The 21,541-nt window shown below is 34.8% G+C and overlaps 1 protein-coding gene across 4 annotated transcripts in view; it reads left to right on the top strand.

The window, feature by feature from the left end:
* Positions 1 to 21,541, top strand: part of PTPRQ (protein tyrosine phosphatase receptor type Q) — a 246,273-nt gene that overhangs the window by 77,752 nt on the left and 146,980 nt on the right. For all 4 annotated transcript variants that reach the window (XM_072772894.1, XM_072772895.1, XM_072772896.1 and 1 more), the window contains 7 exons: positions 8,003 to 8,183; positions 9,484 to 9,642; positions 9,747 to 9,926; positions 10,517 to 10,624; positions 10,776 to 11,057; positions 19,325 to 19,507; positions 19,855 to 19,956. In XM_072772894.1, coding sequence (XP_072628995.1) covers positions 8,003 to 8,183; positions 9,484 to 9,642; positions 9,747 to 9,926; positions 10,517 to 10,624; positions 10,776 to 11,057; positions 19,325 to 19,507; positions 19,855 to 19,956 — 1,195 coding nt within the window. The remainder of the gene's footprint in view (positions 1 to 8,002; positions 8,184 to 9,483; positions 9,643 to 9,746; positions 9,927 to 10,516; positions 10,625 to 10,775; positions 11,058 to 19,324; positions 19,508 to 19,854; positions 19,957 to 21,541) is intronic.

The raw sequence follows: 21,541 nt of genomic DNA on the forward strand, positions 1-21,541 counted from the left end.
TGCTCTGGCCAAGATGGTCTTAGATTAGATAGTTAGCTGCTTTGGGACTAGGTGACAGATCTCCCACTCCTGTTAATGACATCTGTTGAATCACCAGCTACACCACCTGTTTTTCTCTTGAAGCTAAGACATTCTAGAAAGACTTCTTTGTGATTCAGCCTCTGTCTCTATGGCTTGTCTCTATGCTTGTAATTCCTGTGATATACTGAAGAGAACAGGAGCTTTGGGGTCATATAAATCTGGGTTTATATCCTTGGTCAGTTAATGGGCTCTGCTATAGAGAGATTGAGAGCATGGACCTAGGAGGCAGACTGCTTGAATTTAAACCTTGGTCTTGCCATTATGGCTAGTTTAACCTTAAGAAAGTTGGCCTGATCTCTGTGATTTTCAGTTCCCTATTCTCAAAGATAGAGTTTATCAGAGATCCTGTAACAAAGGGTATTAATGAGGATTTAATGGGTTAAGTGCATAAAAGAGCTTAGAACTCTATGTGGTATGTGGTAAGTGCTATGCTAAATATTGTGACCTGTTGTGATTGTTAATCATGGGATTGGAACTTTCACCCTGATTGACATTCATTATTAGTTTCCTTATCCTCTCTCAATAAAAGGACATATTAGTTCTCCTTATTTCTATGATGGTATGTTTACTTATTAGATCAGGCCCATTATTGGTATTTCGGCTTTCCCATGTGACTGATGTTTGGGTTCATCGTTTAGGAAGTTGATGTGGGGACAGAGATTTGGGAGAGGCCCTAAACCCAAATGAACTTGGGTTCTAGCCTCAGCTCTGTCCTTTTCCAGCTTATACAACCTTGGACAAGACAACTTTTGGACACTTGGTACCCTCATTTTTAAAGCAGGGCTTATAAACTCACCTTATAGGGTGAGCAGTAGAGGAGATAATAGATAAAACCTCTGGTTTAGTGTATTCATTTATTATCCTTCGTCTTGACCTTGATACAAGGTAAGGATTCTTTCCTTTCATTCACTCTTCAACTTCTCAAAGTATGGCTTCCACACCCTTACACAAGAATTTTCTAAATCCTCGAAATCTTGTTAGAAGTTACCAGTGACCCCCTAAGTGTCAAATAAGGTAGTTACATATTTTTCAGTATCCCCATCTTCATTGTCTCCTCCAGAATCCATCTTTCTGCCCTCCCACTCTCCAGCTTTTGGCTATTTTTTTCCCTCATGCTTCCTCCACTTTCTTATCCTGTGACTTTATAAAATTTTGGTCTTGTGTAATGAAAAAAATGAAAAAGCTTGTTCTCCTATAATTTTCTAACTCCTTCCTGATAAAGATCTTCTGCACAGTTCTGTTTTGAGCCTTCTCCTTACACTTTCTTTTGATGATCACGCAACTTCAATCACAGCTTCCTACTTGCGTAATCCCTTTGCCTTGCTTTCTATTCTGGTCTTTCTCTGACACTCTATTCCTAATAACAACCATTTGTAGAGAGGTTCTATCAGGATATATCACATCTAAACTCATTTTCCCTCATAAAACAAAAATCCCTTTTGGGATAATGTCTGGTTCATGACCAGAATGAGGCGACAAATCTGGTTCATGACCAGACGAAGACCAGGTACTAGACAAAGCTCTGGGGATGGTGATGGAAATCTGTGAAGGTTTCCATAGGACACACAAGAAGAAAGTCTATCCAGGCAACTAATAGTTTCAGTTATCAAGAACAAGGAGAGAGACTAATTTGAAGCCTAAATGCCAAATAACTAGGTTTAGAATTCCTTAATCCTTGGACTGGGCACACCATAGCTCTCTGACCTGAATTGAAGATCATTGTCTAAGCACTTTATGGTGCTTTTACATGTCTGGTATTCGTCCTTTCAGATTATGGCTCTGTTATTCTTTCTGTCATAATGGCTCAAAACCATGGGGCTACCTCTGACGTGGACTATACTTAGCATTCAATAGTTATTCAATATTAAGCTATTTATTTTTACCTCCAGAGGGTGGCCTTCATACATCTATATTTCATTCCATCGTCACCACCCCACCTCAGGATTGCAGTCTCTTGCCTGGACTATTGCTATCTTACTGCATTAGTTTTTCATTGTTGGATGACAATTTGCCACAAACTTAATTGTTGTGTAACAATTCACCGTAAGCTTAAGACAACTCATATTTATTTATTATCTCACAGTTTCTGTGGGTCAGGGAAAGTTTTCTGTCACTTGCTTCATCATGCCAGCAGAGGGAATATATACAGTATAATGTAGCCATAGGAATGACATCCTCTCACCTGCGCCTCATTTCATTGTTTAGATGCAAATAATAGCTCCCACACAACAGGAAGGGATTATACAAATGAATGAACAGCAGGAGGTAGGAATAATAGGGGGGACATCTGAGAGACTGTCCACAACACTCTCCCAGCCCACTATTTTATATTTCACATATCTATTAGAATTATCCTTCCGGATTTAAGTATATTATTTAAATTAGAATAACCAAATAAGAATTGAGGACAGGGAAGGTATGATCTATTTAAGAACTCTAACTTCTCAGTATCCTAGTAGAAAGTCAATAGATCTGTCTAAAATAATTGAGTCTTAACAGAGTAGTATAGGCATGTTACTTAGTGATTTTAGAGTAAAATCATGTGTGTATCATGGTGTTATATCATGTGTATATCATGATTGATACATGAAAGTATTAAAATATAATCATCTTATGCTAGACTTGAACTGATCTCATCAACCTTATTTAAAGTTTTTTTTTTTTCCAGTGACCTTTTATGGTTTGTTTATTTCTTAATAAATAGGGGCTATTTTATTATGCTGAAAGATGTATAAAATTTTACTTGCAATATTTAAATAAATACTTGCACAAATATATTAGAAAATTTAATTTCAGGGTTTGAAGACTTATTTCAACATTCAAATTTGTATATGAATTGCATGTAGAGCATGCCTAATAAGTGATTGGGAATCCAGCCTCTGCTAAAATATTTTATCAACTCTAATAATAGGGTATCTACTACCACAAAAAGCAGCTCCTATTCTATGAACTTTAAAATATTCTTCCTTATGGCCTCCCAGGCATGTATGCATTAAGTAACACGAAAGTTCCAGGAACTCTGTTAGGTCCAGAAAATACACAGATGAATAAGAAAAATACTTTGTTCTTTAACTATTTTGAACTGAAACATTTGTCTTCTAATATTTGCCAGTTTGTCCCATCTCTCTTCTCTAGACCACATGATATGAGCTTGGAATTTGGAACCAGGGAAATGTGTTTCAATCCTACTTCTGCTATGACTAGTTTTATGAACTTGAACAGATGACTGTAAAATGGAGCTCTTGATACCTAACTTTGGGCTATAGTGAATTAATATTGCATGGATAAAGTACTTAGCACTATATTTGACACATAGTAGTTTTAAATGTCTTTGTAGCAGTAATAACAATACACAGTGATTTAAGTTTTTATCTTTTGAAGATGATGGTCATGATTTCCCTAAGGCTTAATATCCTCAGTTTCTCATCAGCTGTGGTTTCTGGATCCCTCATATTATTGAGTACTCTCCTATGTGTATTTTCCAGTTTGTCAATGAAACTCTTAATCATCTGAACACAATATTCCATATGTAATTTGATTAGATCCAAATTGAGAAAAACTATTTTCTACCTTGATGTTCATTTCCTACTTCTATCAATGCAAAGAATAAAATTAATTTATTTGTAAGACTCATTCCACTGAGAATAAAGTCTAAAATCCTAAAGTCATCTTTCCATGGACTGTTCTTAAGTTGAATTTTACACTCAGATCTCATCCTGTATTTGTTTTTTGGTAGAATCCTGGGGCATTTTCTCCCCCAAAGGCACCATCTTGGTGCCTATTGTTACAAATACATGAGATTCATACAGATACATATTTTCATCCAGCATGTTTCACAAATATATCAGTATTTGTCATTGGTGAACATGAGAAGAAAGTCAGCTAAAGGCTTGACCAATTGCTATGGAATGAAGCTGACAGGACCCAAGAGTAGTTTAGGAATGCTTGAGATAAAGTTTACTTTATTGACCATCACCCAAATAACATGCAGAATGATACAATATCCACTAGGTTTCCTAACATATACTAATTGCAAACTTTTCTTTTTTACCACTGCTCAATAACAGAGAGCATAAATCATGTTATAGTCTATAATAAAACATAGAAATATTTCTTAATAATAAATCAACTATTTCATTAAGTCAATCCAGTAGACTTCAGTGAGTCTAAATAAATAGATGTAATAGAGATTCGTAAAAAATTAAAATCACATTAGCTATAATGAAGGTTATTACATGTAGAATCAGGTTGGTTTATACAGATGGATTAGGAATTTAACTGTAGAACTTCTAATTCTTTCACATAAATTCCAAAGATTCCTGGGTAGGATATGAGAGGCCTTTCAAGTTGGTGAACTGTGACATTCTGTAAGTCAGTTGTGCTCAACCAAGGAAGATGTTGCTCTCCACTTGGCAATCTCTGGAGACAGTTGTCTTGGTACAAATGGGGAGATGCTTCTAGTGGGTAGGAACCAGGGATGCTTCTAAACTTCCTACAACAAAACATTGTCTAACACAGAATGCCGATGGTGCTGAGGTCCAGAGCCCTGTAGTAACTCAGTAAGACTGAAAGCTTTCAGGATTGCAGTTGGCTGCTTTTCTCCCTCATTATTCTCATGTCCTCTTCGGCCCCTTCTACTTATTTTCTCAAGTTCTGTTCTTTCCCATCATTTTTGCTCTTAAAATAATTTTTTTTTGTCCTTTGAAAGACCTAATACCTAATGCCTTTTCAAAAGAAGCAAAGTGTGAGAAATATTCATGGCACGGCTGTCTGAGTGATAATGAATAACATTATGGGTTGTTATGAAACCAGTGTTCAAATCATTGCATCAGTTAGAGGGAGTCTTTCCAGAATACCAGAATTTGGGAGAAATTCAGAAAGTCAAAATTATTTAGGTCAACTCTTACATTGAAATGGCAGTTTGTCAACAGAGATGCTTGACTTTGTTAATTGATGGGATGCTGTGACTTAACTCTCAATAATTTATCTGGCAGGAGTGTAAAATATTGGGAGATTTAATGCAAAATTGTAGTTCATGGGGAAATTATGCTTCTTCATTGTACCTTCTGCAGTGCTTTGTACACAGTAGATTCTCAGAGTGGCTGATTGATAGTGGAAACAGCTGTGTGTTTCAAGCATAAACTATTGACTGGAATACCAGAGCATCTCTGAATTATGTGTTTGTGATTCATGCCCCCTCTGATTTCCCTGTGGAAGCGGAGCTGAAGTGAGCTGTTGGAAGATAGAAGACCTTTAACTTGTCCTGTATAGAGTTCCCTATCCAGAGTTTTTTATTGCAAGAATTTTAGAATAGATTTTATAGGTGTCCCCTTCCTTCTCATCACAATACTTTTCTGGCTATGGATGTAACAAGATTTAGATAATTTTATTCTATAAATATCATTTGGAGAACTACAGATTTCCCTGGATCTTTTTTCCATTCTTTTCTCTCTCAGACAAGTTAATATTTCAGTGACCTATCTTTGTAGATGATTAAACAAACTGCCTTAAGATTACTTGCCTTCCTGAAATTTTTCCTGAGCACCTTTTACTTTTTTTAAATACTAAGTATTGGTGTTACTTAGGAATAAAAACCCTGTTTTTGGCTCTAGGATTAAAGACAACCCCAAAACATAAGGTAAGAGTACCCAAACTTATATGCAAATAAAACCTTTATTATATATTATAAATTTTGAGGGTACAAGAGCATGGAGTTGGGGAGGAATAATATTTTCTTTTTTAAAAAAAGCATTTTTGTTTTTTTTTAAAGATGAGTTATGAAGCAGAAGTTGAAAAGGAATGGACAAAAAGTAGTTCTTGCTATGTCTTTTTTTTTCTAAGATGATTTTATCTTGGGAAAGTTTGAACAGATATTAAAGTAGAGAAGAAAATATAATAACCCCCATTTGCCTCTCTCCTGGATTCAGTATTTAACATCTTACCATACTTGTGTCAGCTGTTTCCCATTGTTGCTCTTGCCCTGGACATATTTTAAAATAAATCCCAGACTTAATTTTGCTTCTACATGCCTAATTAAGAACGAATTTCTAAAACTTGCAGATATTTTAATTCATACAATGATTCTATTACCACAACTATCAGAATTGCTAATGTTGTCTTGGTATCATCTAATATCTAGAACATATTCAAATTTTCCCGACTGTCTTCGAAGCCCGTGTTGGTAGGTATGTACTAATTAGAATCCAAAGTCCACACATTTCATTTGGTTGTTAAGTCTCTTAAGGCAACATTTACTTTGATTAATGTATATATAGTCTTATTTCCGAGGTTGAAAAACTACACAAAATACTAATAATATTTGGCCCCCAAACCCTTTCCTTAATCAGTTATGCTGTATGAAGAGAGAGAAGGAAGAGAGTTGTCTTGTTATCTCATTAGAAGCTCTTCCTGTATTTATCTGTAATGTGGCCCTGATATTTTCACTTCAGTATCTGTTACTTTGGTGAACTTGACATGAGTGAAGTACATTATGGGATCTGGGAGCAATCATAGTTACTTAAAATATTCCTTAGGTCCAGACCCTTGGATAGGCTATCTGAAAGCTATTGCCATGCAGTTTGGTTCATGTGTGTAACTTCACTTGATCAAAGATAAACTGTTATTGACATATCAAGCAAGATGCAAGCCTCTCACACCTCATGTGTAAATGAGAACACAGAGATAGAGAAGCAAACATATTTTAATAAGGCAGTGTGCCTAAACACTTACTTTTGGGAGTGAATGGTTTTAAAATAGTTTGGTTATGGAACCTTTGTAGGAGGATGTCTAATTTTATAATAAAGCAACTAATTCAAATCAGAAACAAATATTCCCTTCATCCCACAATACGATATTGACCTCTTATGATAATGGAATGATTAGAATGTGTTAAAATGAGGTTGGAATTTAATAACTTTAGAATGAAAGCTGGGAATGTAAAGGAAGACAGTAGTCATGGAAATAACATTACCTTTTTAAAAAGTCTGATTCCATCCATTTTATCTTTGTATATGGTGCAAGAAAGTGGTCTAGTTTCATTCTTCTGCATGAAGAATGTTCAATTTTCCCAGCACCATTTATTGAAGAGACTGTCTTTTTTCCAGTGGATAGTCTTTCCTCCTTTGTCAAATATTAGTTGACCATAAAGTTGAGGGTCCACTTCTGGATTTTCTATTCTGTTCCATTAATCTATGTGTCTGTTTTTGTGCCAGTACCACACTGTTTTGATGACCACAGCTTTGTAGTACAACCTGAAATCTGGCATTGTGATGCCCCCAGCTATGGTTTTCTTTTTTAAAATTCCCCTGGCTATTCGGAGTCTTTTCTGATTCCACACAAATCTTAAAATAATTTGTTCCAACTCTTTGAAGAAAGTCCATGGTATTTTGATAGAGATTGCATTTGCTTCAACGTGGATGGAACTGGACGGTATTATGCTGAGTGAAATAAGTCAATAGGAGAAGGAAAAAAATTATATGGTCTCATTCATTTGGGGAATATAAAAAATAGTGAAAGGGAAAAAAGGGAAAAGAGAAAAAATAAGTGGGAAATATCAGAAAGGGAGACAGAACATGAAAGACTCCTAACTCTGGGAAACGAACTAGGGGTGGTGGAAGGGGAGGAGGGCAGGGGGTGGGGGTGACTGGGGGGCGAGCTCTGAGATGGGCACTTGACGGGATGAGCACTGGGTATTATTCTGTATGTTGACAAATTGAACACCAATAAAAAATAAATTTATTAAAAAAAGAAATGGAGAATTTTGAAGAACAAGTAATTAATAAAATAATGCTTGTACATTTCAAAAAAAAATTAAAAGTCTGATTCCAAAGTTACTAGTTTTTTAAACTATATACTTGGGTAAAGTCATTATTAAGTGTAATAGTTACAAGTGGTCATTGTGAATGTCTGTTTTTAATTACAGTATGTAGATGCCCCCATGACTCCAGAAACTGTAAACATAGTAGAGTCAATGGCAGAATTATTTGAGGGTTCAGCAGAGATATCTTCAGACCTGTACTCGCTTGCTTCAGCTATATATAACAGTCATCCCCATAATAACTTTCCTGCGAGAAACAGAGCTGAAGACCAGCATTCAGCAGTTGGTAGGTACAATTTCTGTGTTCTCTGAAGCATATTTCAAACCACCAGTGTTAGCTAGCACAGATATGAACCTTAGCTTAGAGTTCAACCAAATTATTAATGGTTCATGGACTGGAGTCAGATTTTTTTCTTCTTCAACTGTTGGATAACCTCATGCAGCAAATGGATATGCCACACAGGCAGGAGCTGGCCCCTCCTAACCCATTTGACCTTCCTCCTAGAGAAAGTAGCACCCTAGAGTCTCTGGCCAAGCTGCATAGACAATCAGTTATTACAGTTGCCAAAGCAGGTGTGATGGGGAGGGATTAACATATCTTCAAATCATTTACAGGCCTCACACTCTCTGCAGCTTTTGACTAATAGGTTTTCAAATGTCACTAAAGGTAAATAGGTCAGAAAGTTACAACTCTAGTGCATGGGGTGTTAAACAGGTGTAGGTGACCCCAGTGATGTGGTGATGTCATTAGTGTATACACTTGCTTTCAGGGTCAATGGATCTTATTGTTTCTAAAAGAAGAATGTCATATATAGCAAATTAAAAATACTTGGTTACATGACACAGGGCTAAATGATCTCTCTGGTCATCTACAAGTCAGAAGAATATTTTTTTTCATTGCCTTTTTTTCTGATTTGGTAGTTGTCTCATTCCAAATTAAGAGGGTTTTGTTATTTTATTGATGGTAGAATTAGTAAAAAATATCACATATTTGAAATACATTTGTTTCATTTACTGATGCATTTTTTCCTGAGCAAAGACTGGAGCAACACTAAAAATTAAGAGGCCCACAATTTCTGATGCAGATGTTTCCTTGAGTATTTTTAATCTAATCAGTGATTAATATTGTTGGATGCACAAGTTCTTAATAAAAAAATTAACATTATTTGAAATCCTGTTCGTATTTATGTGTCAATTATCCAGGCATGCTTACTTTAAACCTCCAAGAGGTTTAATAAAAGTGTAGTGATTTTTGAATCCAAATAAGTCTCATTTCAATAACATTCACATTACAGCATAGCCTTGACATATGTTTTAATTTGGTATTATACGTCATCTTTCATTTCAGAAAAAAAACCCTTAGGCAGTCTCTTTTAGAAGTTGTATTTTCTCAAAACACTAGTCTAATGTTCCAGGATGTATTTATTTTTAATTATACATGTTTGTTATTTATATCTATTTTTTATCATTTCACATAAAGGAGTACATAGAGAAATTAATGACTAATGTGAAATCAAGTTTAAGATTTCACTCTGTGAGGAAAAATAATTTTGATCATGATTTTCTTTTTTACTGATTTCAAATAGGAACAAGGAATCTGTATATCACTGACATTGCTGCTGAACAGCTGTCTTACGTTATCAGGAGACTTGTACCTTTCACTGAGCACATGATTAGTGTATCTGCTTTCACCATCATGGGAGAAGGACCACCAACGGTTCTCAATGTCAGGACACATGAGCAAGGTAAGAATGTATTTCCTTTGAAATAATTACCTGCAAATATTGCTCTTACACATGGTAATACTTTTCCTTTTCATTCACATGAATTGTTCATTCTTCTTTACAAGTGCCAAGCTCCATTCAAATTATAAACTATAAAAATATTAGTTCTTCATCTATTTTGTTGTATTGGGATCCTCCAGAATATCCCAATGGAAAAATAACTCATTATACAATTTATGCAATGGAACTGGATACAAACAGAGCATTCCAGATGACTACTACAGATAACAGCTTTCTCATAACAGGTAGAAGAATCTTTTTTAAAACATTTCTATTCTGATGAAAATGTGCATCTCTTTCTGCCTTTCACACTGCAGGACACGTGCTGCCTCATTTCAGATTTTGTTATGCTGTGCTGCCATGGATATCTTAAAAATGTGCAGAAATAACTTGATTAAATGTGTTTTCCTTATCTATATTTATCTACAAAAAATGAGATCATCAGACAAGTATGGTAGGAATATACTTAACCCAGAGAATTTTATATCTGGTACATTGAAATGAAGTGTTAAAAGCTTGAATGAATGAATATGAAAATCAGCTGAAGTAACTGAGCTGACATGGCCTTTGTGCCAAGCCAACATAGTTCTTGCAGCATGTCAAAAATTATTTTTCAGCCTCAGATGATTGCCCTAGTATTCAGGAATGAACTAAAATATCATCAACCTGGAAAAACCCTCCAGTCCAAGGAATTTTGGGAGAATAAGATTACAAGGAAACTTACTTGGAGAACCAGTCTCCCAAATAAATTATTTTCACTAGTCCTGTGTCAAATGACCCTAATCCATGAATGTTATTTTATGATCTTTACATAGATTACCTGTTGTCATTGTAGGGTTAAAGAAATACACAAAATATAAAATGAGAGTGGCTGCCTCAACCCATGTTGGAGAAAGTTCTTTGTCTGAAGAAAATGACATCTTTGTAAGAACTCCAGAAGATGGTAAGAATATCAGGCACAATTTTCATAAAAAGCAGGTGGTATTGCATACTTATTGCTTTCTACCTCATGCTCCCTTTAGTGGCTGAAGCAATCAGCATTAAAAAAAAAAAAAAAAAACCACATGGATTTAAAATTTTGTTTCATCCCCCAGAACCAGAATCACCACCTCAAGATGTGGAAGTTATTGATGTTACTGCAAGTGAGATAAATTTGAAGTGGTCACCACCTGAGAAACCCAATGGGATTATTGTTGCTTATGAAGTGCTGTATAAAAATACGGATACCTTGTTTATGAAGAACACCTCAACCACAAACATAATTTTAAGGGACTTAAAACCTTACAACCTCTACAACATTTCTGTCCGGTCATATACCAGGTTTGGTCATGGCAATCAGTTATCTTCTTTACTCTCTGTAAGAACTTCTGAGACTGGTAAGCTTTTTGTTTGTTGTTTAATAATACGTATAATGAAGTAAACACCATGGATAATTGTCATATTGTTTATATTTTAAATAACCTAAAATCTCTCATCCTTTTTTGTATAACCCAGAAATATGTGTTTTTTTTTTTTTTTCCTGGTAAGATGTGGGGTAAAGGCTTGCTGTGTAAATTAGTAAAGTCTGATTTACATATTTATGGGAACTCCAACATAAAATCAGTGAATTTTTCAAATGAAAGATCTTGAGAAAACAAGGATCTTTCAGGGTACCTGTAAAATAACCACATGCTTTTAAATTAGCTAAAACCAGAGCACACTCATAAGAATAGATTCCTGTACTCCAATGAGGTATGTATATGGAAAGAGGAGCAGAGTGGGAGCAGAGGTACAGCATGCCTGGGTAAGCCTTATGGAGGAGACAGCATTTGACCTGGATCTTAAAGCATAGGGTAGAATGTATGTTATTAAAGTTGTTGGGTAGACAGGGAGGGGAATATCCTCCCTGGATAGGAAATCATGGAAGCAAGGAATTACACTCTCATGTTTCAGTTTCAGTGATACAAAAACAAAAAGCAGATGGTAAGACATTTTGCCTTATGATCTTAGTTTATTGTCTTGTTTATAATAATATATTGAAGCGTCACTCTTAATTCAACTCTGTAATTTATGCTGAGAATTAATAACTAAATGTAAAATTACTGTTTTATTCCTACTTTTAAACAATTAAATATTTATTGACTAGCTACTAGCTGAACCATATGGAATTACTATTCCTATGGGTCAAAATGGCCAATATCATCAATTTCATATGGCTCAGCCAGATTCTATATGAGAGGCCCTGTCTCTAACCTTGAGGATCTAGGTATCTAGTAAAGCAGCTTATCTTTGAACAGGAGTACCTTCCTGAGGCTAGTCAAAGAAATTAATAAAATGAGATGACACAAAAGAGCCTATAGAGAATGGCATTCATAATTGCAGGACTGAGAGAATAATGAAAAGAATGTTTTATAGCATTAAGGATTATCTCTTAAAGTGAAATCTAATTTGTATTAAACTATATATTGGCATGTTTCATTGCTTTTATAGATATTTTTTTTTTAAATTAGTATTTTTGTTAAGGAAAATATCTCCTCTTTACCTGACCTAGCTTTATTTTACACTGGGTCAAGGAAAGAAACAAGCATATTTTAAACACCTGCAGAGTGCCATGGGCTATGCTCCTGGCTTTCATGAAAATTACCTTTTTAATTCTAACAAAGCATTAAGGTATTATCTTCATTGCCTAATAAAAAACAGGTCTGAGAGGTTCATCCCTTCAATGAATATTCAGCAAATATTTGCAATATGCCAAGCCCTAATGGGAGTATAGCACTGTAAATGAAAGTGAATTTCTGCCCTCCTAAAGTTAAAATTAATTGGTGGGTGTTTAATTGCTTAAGGTCACCCAGCTGGTAAGTGATAAAGCTGGACCTGGAACCCAAATGTATCAGACTATAAAGCATATTTCCTTTCACAGTATAATCTATTTTAGAAGCCATCAATAAAGTTAGTGAATTATAGAATATATCTAGGATCTTTTCTGTTCATTGTTGCAGTGATATTTTTCTGTTTGGGCTTTGCACAACATGAGGAAGGAAAGAAGAACTTTCAAAGTTCCTGTTATAATAAACAATCATATTCATGAATGTTTATCAAACACTTCACTACTTAAGTGGTTAGGGCATCAAGAACACCTTATCTTAATGATTATCTGTAGAATATTCTCTTTTATTGTTTGCTAACTACTACATGTATGCAATCTTTAATTTAGTATTGAATAAGTAAATTTAATTTTCACTTTCTTATCTATTAGATGAGCTTAATTCTAAGGCAGGGATAATAAATCTTCAGTGAATATAAGATTTTAACTTGAAATGTAATTAAAAATGAGAATGCTAGTTTTGGAAAGTGTCTTATAAAACACATAGAATTCTTTATTTTATAGATGAGGAGACCTAGAAATATTTGAGTGAAATGACACAAAAATCAGAGTAGATAAGAAGTAATGTTGGGACTTAGAGGTAAACCTCCTGGCAGCCATTTCAAGCCTCCTGAGCTAGTGAGAAAAGTAAAGAGAAGAAGGAAACAACTTATTCCAGACTCACTGTCTCACCCATTTGGGTGGATATAGGGTCATTTTGATCCTAGACTCTTTAGAAGCAAAACAGAACTGAAAATACGGCATAGTGTTCAACGTCCATACTTCTAATTTCTGACTCTCTGTCCTAAGGTAGGGTACTCTCAACATCTTTGCATTCTTTATTTAGATGGAAATGGTGGACAATGAAATCTACATTAGTGACCTTTCCAAAAGTATGTGTGCTACTTATATTCAGCCACCAGTTTTAGCTCTTTTCGTAAAAGAGGAAGCTAGAATGTTAAATAGTTTTAAGGCGTCATTTGAAGCAAGATGTACTGAAAAACAACTATCTGTCTGTTTCCAAGGCTTCACAGTCTTATTAAATACAATAAATTCATCCTCTACTCTTATAAAAAAAACAACAACAAGCACCAACTTTTCAATATTATTTCATGAGAAATTGAGGGATTGGTTACTAATTGCTGCTAGTTACAAATAAGAATGAATTATTTGTTCACGTGCTTTATCTTGATTGGGGAATCAGAGTTTACTAATGCTTGGGACGTAAAATACTCTTGTATTCACGCAGAAAAAATCAACATGAGGTTGATCTCATGGGTGTGTGAGTGTGTGACAGAGAGACTGTGTTTATGTGTGCTTTAAGTATAGAATGTACAGTTGACAAACAAGATTAATTCATGTTTTCTCATACTTAGGGTTCAATAATCACATAAAGAACTTTAAGTTCTCATGAAAATTACCTTTTGGTGATCTCAATACATTCTCTTTCCTTTTTAAAATCTTTCTTTATGGTAAGCCTTTAACAAATGGTTTGAATATGTCTGATGTGGGGTAACAACCACTAGTGGATAGTAACTTAGATGTTGACCAAAGTTCTGTATAGGACTTTATAATTTATTTATATTAATGAATTACATTAAAATTTTTTTTCTATGTATCACTATAACTGTGTATGCCAAACAACAATCTTTTGGCATACTCAAGGTAACTTCTCACTTCCTAATTTAGGACCATCAGAACAAGCTTATTTCTTATTTTTATTTTTTAAATAGGTTCAGCTTATTCCAAGTGATTATAAAAATTTACTTTTTGTTCATGAGTTATCTATTTTACACAATACTTCATAATTGGACACTGTATTAGTTCATAAAACTCTTAAGTGCATCATTACTCTGCAAAATCAATAAGTCATCAAGCCTATCTTTATTTCCCCTGAATCCAGCACTGGTTATCCCCTAAGGATAAATGAATAAAAATGCAAAGGATATCAGCCTAGGGTCACAGATGCATATTTATATTCTGACTACTGGTGGTCGGCAGACAACTCCAGAGGGACAATTTAGCAAGTTCCAATGAGAATTTCAAAATCAGAGGTTATACTGAGTTATGAAGTTCAAGCATAGTATTACTAACGCCTTTTTTTTCTTGCAGTTAAATAACTATTCAATTTTGTTTTGCTTAGCTTTGAATTTCTCTCTTGTTTTTAAACATATTTTATGTCATGTTGAACATATCTATTCATGGCCTGAACAGGTTTTTATGGACTCATAAGCTTTGTAGATACAGCAGTAAGACAAAATTCCTACCTTCCTGGAACTTAACATTCTAGAAGTTTCACAGAAAATAAACCAGTAAACAAATAATATATGACTTTGGTAGTGGTAAATTCTAAGAAGAAGAAAAAACAAGGAAAGAAGAAAGAGTTATGGATTAGTAAGCAGGCTATTTGAGGTAGAGGGCTGAGAGAAGCCCTCTCTGAAAAAATTACATTTGCCCAGATATATTAACAACATATAAGAGTAAGTTAGATGAGGAAAAGGGGGAAAAAAGTGCTCCAGAAGGAGGAATAGCAATAGCCAAATTCCTGAAGTGGGAAGATACTTTATGTGGTTGAGGAAGAGCAGAGCATTTCTGTCATTCAAGTAGCATGAGTTATGGGGAGAGAATTAGTAGATGAGGAGAGAGAGGCTGGCAAAGGTGGACTGTGCAGATTCTTGGTGTTATTCTAAGAGTTTAGGGTTTAATTATAATAAGTAGATATTGAAGAATTATGGCAAGAATATGATACAATTTGTAGTTTTGGAAATCATTGCTGCCTATGTTGGATTTGGGAATGAAGAGAAGAATCATGACTTCTAGGTGTTTCGTTTGAATATCCGGGTGAATGGTGGTACCATTTACTGAGAAAGGGAAATCTAGAGAAGAGTCGGTTTGGAGGAAATTCAGTTCTGTTTTGAGCATGTTTTAAGTATCTGAGTACCTGTCATGAAGGCAATTGGATATGTAAGTTTGAAACTTGGAGAGACGATCCAGGGTTGAATACACAATTTGAAGTCAAGGTATAGATAAAGTCATATCAGGGGGTGTGTAGATAGAAATGGAAAGAAGCAGACACCTATGTTCTGGGGTAATGTGACCTATAGACTTTGGGAAGTCAGAGAGGATTTAGTCAAGGACTAAGTAGAAGTAGGCAGTGGTAAGGTAGAGGAAAATCAGAAGACTGAATCTTTTTTTAAGATTTTGTTTATTTGACACACAGAGAGAACACAAGCAGGGGGAAAGGCAGAGGGAGAGGGAGAAGCAGGCTCCCCATGGAGCAGGGAGCCCTATGTGGGGCTCCATCCCAGAACCCTGGAATGATGACCTGAGCAGAAGGCAGATGCTTAACCAACCAAGTCACTCAAGTACCTCCAGAAGATTGTGTCTTGCAAAGCTAGTGAATAAAGATTTTCAGGTAGAAGGAATTTATTTCCTATGTCAAATACTGCTGTCAGGGAAGTAAGTAAGATGAGCACATACAACTGATTAGTGGTTGGCAATATGGAGATCACTGGTGACTTCATGACAGTAAGTTTCATGGAAAAAATGGGAGGAAATACCCAACTGAAATGAGGCTAAGACAGAATGACATATTTAAAAAGGAGAAAATGAGTAAAGGTGAATTTTGAGCAATTTTGATGTATTATAGAGGCCAGAATAGAGCAATAGTTGAAAGGGCAAAGAGAATCAAGCATCTTTTTTTTCCCACTTTTGCTGTGATACAACATGTGTGTTCATATGTATACAAGATAGAAATAAATCAACAAAAAGAGAAAATAATGCAACAGATAGGGAATAACTTCAATTCTAAAACCTCTGACTAGATAGATAGAATTTAATCTAGCACAGAAATGGAGGGCTAGGCAAATCTCCATCGACTGTTGAATGGATAAAGAAAATGTGGTATATTTATACAATGAAATGGCCATCCACGTCATTGCAAATGGCAAGATTTCATTCTTTTTGATGGCTGAGTTAATAATATTCCATTGTATAAGTGGCAGTTATAGGGATTGTTTTTTTTTGTTTTTGTTTTTTTTTTTTTTTAAGATTTTATTTGTTTATTCATGAGAGACACAGAGAGAGGCAGAGACCGGCAGAGGGAGAAGCAGGCTCCATGCTGGGAGCCGATGCAGGACTCAATCCCGGGACTCCAGGATCACAACCTGAGCCAAAGGCAGATGCTCAACCACTGAACCAATCAGGTGTCCCAAGGAAAGATTCTTATAATAGGACTTTATAAGAGCAATAATGCTTAACCCCTCAAATTAGTTATTAATGTTATTGTTGCATGCAGGCAACTTTTAAACCATTATCTTTGCAATTGTGGTCTTTCATCTCCAGTAAATATTTTTCTACATAACATGCATTGTTTATAATTTCATTCGTGGAGGATTTTCTGGCTTTGTCTGAATATGTTTTTATTTTGCTTTTGTCAATTTTTCTGAGTCTAGAATTCCAGTTGTTTTTCATTTGAGGTAATTTGTCAGTCTAATTGTCATTCCTGTGTAGATGACTTGTCTTTTTTTTTTTTAAGTGTCAAGATCTTTTCTTTCACAGTAGTGTGTCTAAATATGATTGTTTTAAAATATTTTCCTGCTGGGAAGTTATTGAGATTTCTTGACCTGATGTTTGATATCTTTCAACAATTTTGAAAGGTCTCAGCCGTTATCCTTTTAAATATTTCTTCTTTCTCATCCTCTCTGTTATCTTAGACTCCTTTGGTATATAGTCCATGTCTCTTAACTGCCATTTTATATTTTCCATGTTTTCTTTCTCTGAGCTACATTCTTGATAGTTTTTCAATACCGTTATCCTTTTCATTAAATTTCTCTCTATCTCTATCAAATGTGCTTTTTTATACATCAAAAGAATTTTGATTTCAATTATTTTGTTTTTTTTATTCCAGAAGGCCTGTCTGGTTCTCTTTCAAATCACTTGGCAATATGTATCATTTATTATTATCTGAAGAATTCTTTGCTCATATTTTCAAATCTGTTTGATGTGTTAAAATACATTAAACATTTATTTTTTTCTTTGGTAAATTCAATATCTGAAGTCTTTTGAAGTATGACTGCTGTGGTTTGTTTGTGGGGACATGGGAGTGGGGAGACCGAGAAATTTTCTTGTTCTTTTCTTTATTGGTGCCTAAACTTGCTTATGTGTTTAGTGATTTTATCAGTCAGCACATTTTCATTGAAATTTATCCATCGGGATCCCTGGGTGGCGCAGCGGTTTGGCGCCTGCCTTTGGCCCAGGGCGCGATCCTGGAGACCCCGGATCAAATCCCACGTCGGGCTCCCGGTGCATGGAGCCTGCTTCTCCCTCTGCCTGTGTCTCTGTGCCTCTCTCTCTGTATGTGTGTGTGTGACTATCATAAATAAATAAAAATTAAAAAAAAAAAAGAAATTTATCCATGGTGCATTCATGTGGCCTAAGTAGAAGCTGAGTTCTTCCTGAGAGGATTTATGTTTACTTCTGCTAGTTGCTTTTGAGTAACAGCAATTCCATTACAGATTCATTTTAAGTTCTGAAGAGAAGGTTTTTCAGGTAGCATGGATTTGAGCCACATAGGCTCTTAGGGATAGGCATGAAGATCCAAAACTGCTTAATTTTTCTTTCTTTTTCACTTCTTCATCCAGAGTGGAGTGAGGAAAAAAAAAATTATTCTCTGTCCTCTTTTGTATGGTGGGTTTACTTCTCACTCCCTCTTCCCTGAGGGTGAACACATGACATTGCACAAGATCAGGGGTTGCAACTCACTGAATTCTGTGGCATTCTGCAGAGGAATTCAAGGTACCCCCTAGAGTTGTCCAGTAAAATGGTTTAAATTGTGTTCTTTTGGTTTTCCAGCTTCTTACACAGGGATAACCCCTTACTCTTCTCCTGGCCCAAAGACTTTATCTTCTTTATCTGGCATTTTGCAGATATTCAGCTGTTAATGCAAAAACTCAATATCACCAGGATTGGCCAGTACCTTCCAAGACAAAGCTGGCTTTAGTACCAGCTTCCATTTCAGGATACATACTTTACTTTGTTTTTTTGTTTAATTTTTTTTCGCTTTTATTTTTTGACTACCACAGATTTCTAACTTTCCTGTCAACTCTGCAATTCCTTTAAAAAAAGTTTGTTTTAAACTTATGAAGAGTTTTGTTTTAATTAAGAAACTCATTCAGTTTAGGGTATCTGTTTCAATATTTACTAGAGTTAGAATCCCACATATAGTACTAGTATTTGAATATATGTAGAGAACCATTTTATGACCATTGCATTCGATACAATAAGAACATTCGTAGATACATAAAACTAATATTTTATTTAATGATAATCTTGTATCCTTAGGAGACTAGTTTCCTTCCAGGTCATAATGTGCAACATTGTGTCTAGGAGAGGTTCCTTGCCTTGTCATACACCTTGTTTTATACCCAAACTAATTATTAGACTTTTAAATATTATCATTATTAATGAAAGGCAGAATTGATTTTTAGGCATTTTTCAAACTTCTTTCTTGCATTTGTGTGTTTTACAATGATAGTCTAATTAATACTGTCTTAAGCATTTAAATAAAAATATCATCCTATAAGCATTATTCCATAGAATCATAGTATGAATATTCTTTTGAGATGCAATTTCTTATATAGTTATAAGTGTATAAGTTTTGTCTCTTATTCCATTTAGGATGTTCTTATATATATATCCTAGTGTACTTAGGTAAAAATTTAAGCAAAATGTGTTTTTTTTTTCAGAATATATTTTTAGGATGAAATTATTTTATGCATTTATATTTTTATCTTTTCCCAGTGCCTGATAATGCACCAGAAAATATTACTTACAAAAACATATCTTCTGGAGAGATTGAGCTATCATTCCTTCCCCCAAGTAGTCCTAATGGAATCATACAAAAATATACAATTTATCTCAGGAGAAGTAGTGAAAATGAGGAAAGAACTATAAATACAACCTCTTTGACCCAAAGTATTAAAGGTAAAAATAATATATGATGTTTGGCATTTATATTAATATTGACAGTATGGCCACAAAATATCAGCTTGCTGTTATATTATAAATGGTAAATATGATTAGTCTTTTACAGGGCATGACAATTCTTTAAGTTAAATAAGCTAGGCATTTATTACAGTCACATGAAAAAATAAGTCAATCCTTTGTTACATTATCCTATATACTTTGTCTTTGTAATAGGACTTGCTGTTTGAAAAGGCTTCATTTTCATTTAGTTTTACTTTTGGAATTTTAAGAGTCATTTCATAGTTTGCCTCTTGCATGTTACTAAAGGATATTTTATAAGTCTTATCTATTTAATATCTTTTTAGGACTGAAGAAATATACCCAATACAAGATCGAGGTGTCTGCTAGTACACTCAGCGGTGAAGGAGTGCGGAGTGAGCCCCTAAATGTACTGACTGAAGAAGATGGTAATATAGTAGTGGATACTGATATATTTTGGATCCATCACATTTCAAAACAATATGTGTATAAAATGAAGATATAATGTAAAAAGTCTCATAGACTTGGATATCAGTTGTGTACCATGCCGGCATCATACAGAGATTTCACTGGCATGGAATAAAGAGAAACTAGCAAAGTCAGATTTGTGTTCAATAAAGTCAGGTATAAAATGTTCTTTTTTGATTCTGAAGTCTCCCGTGCTCTGTAAAAAATCAGTAATTCTTTTTCAAGGGAATTCTTAAGGCTAAAATTTTGGTCTGAATGGTTTAAACATCACCTAATGTATGTTACGACTGTGTTTTTCAGCTTTAATGTTCATAAGAATAGACATTTACATCGGTTTTGAGGTAGACTCTGTAATGTTAACCTACAACCTTTTTTTACCATATTAGGATTAGGTTGCGAATGAGTTCAGGCCTGTTTCCAGGTTTCTCTACATAATTTGCCAAGATGCTATTCCTGAATGTTAATAGCCTTCATATTGAATATTTAAACGTATCTTTTCCTAACCTGAATAAAATCAACTTTACTACTGAGACCACTTTACACTGGTACTTCACCAAGTTCTAGGCATATATCATGCTAAGAAAACTACTTCTGAGGAATGTATTTGGGATTTGGATTTGCATTTTATGTTTTATGCATGGTATATATTTGAGACTTATTTTTGTTTCTGCAAAAGGAAGTCCTGTTGTCATGGGGGGAGGGTCTGTATGTATCCTAAGTGTATCTTCCCCCGCCCTTCCAGTTTTCCCATCTTCAAGTTTGGTTGCATTCTGTGGATGTTCAGATTCTAGGCATTCATCAGGACAAAATGTGCATTATATACTTCTAGAAGAAGGAAGGCTTTGCTCTGCATCATTCTTATTTTATTCAAAATAACAGTCTTCAGAGCCTTCTCCTCTATTTCAGGTCCTTCCCTGTTTTTCCCTCCACCAGATTACTTCACCAAGGCATCCTAGTGGTCGGCTCTGGTTTGTCCCAGGTTCGAAGTACTCTCATGGATTGGTCTTCCTTAGTCATTGCCTCTGCTTACTATACTTATTTCTCCACCAAAACTCATATGTCCAAATTTTCATTTTTTCATAGTGCAGTTTTTTGTGTTGAGAGAAAGTTAAAATTAGCCTAATAAATAAATCCTTCCCAATGAGACAATTGTTAAAAACTGTGGCAGGGGTGAAGATAGCTCTTTTTTCCATTTTATTTATTTAATTTTTTCTTTTTTCCATTTTATATAATGCCTAACAAAGATGTGCTATATCATTTATGCAACGCCCTTCTAGATATAGTACCTAACTTTTCTTTTTCCAATTTAATGAAATAGTCCTGATGGTGAGAAATTAAGGTCTTATATGAAGGAACCCAAACCAGTAGTAAACATATATTCTGCACAGATTGTTTTTTTTTTTTACCACTTAAATCAATAGTTTCAACTTACACCATGTACCTGAATTACCTGGACTGTTAAACTCACCATCTAAGTCCTTGGCCAAGTCATTGGTATAATTGCTAATGAACAGGGTGAAGAACAAGGCTCCTTTATTGAAAAAT

The sequence above is a fragment of the Canis lupus genome, chromosome 13, assembly GCF_048164855.1.
Source record: "Canis lupus baileyi chromosome 13, mCanLup2.hap1, whole genome shotgun sequence".
NCBI classification, from domain to species: Eukaryota; Metazoa; Chordata; class Mammalia; order Carnivora; family Canidae; genus Canis; species Canis lupus.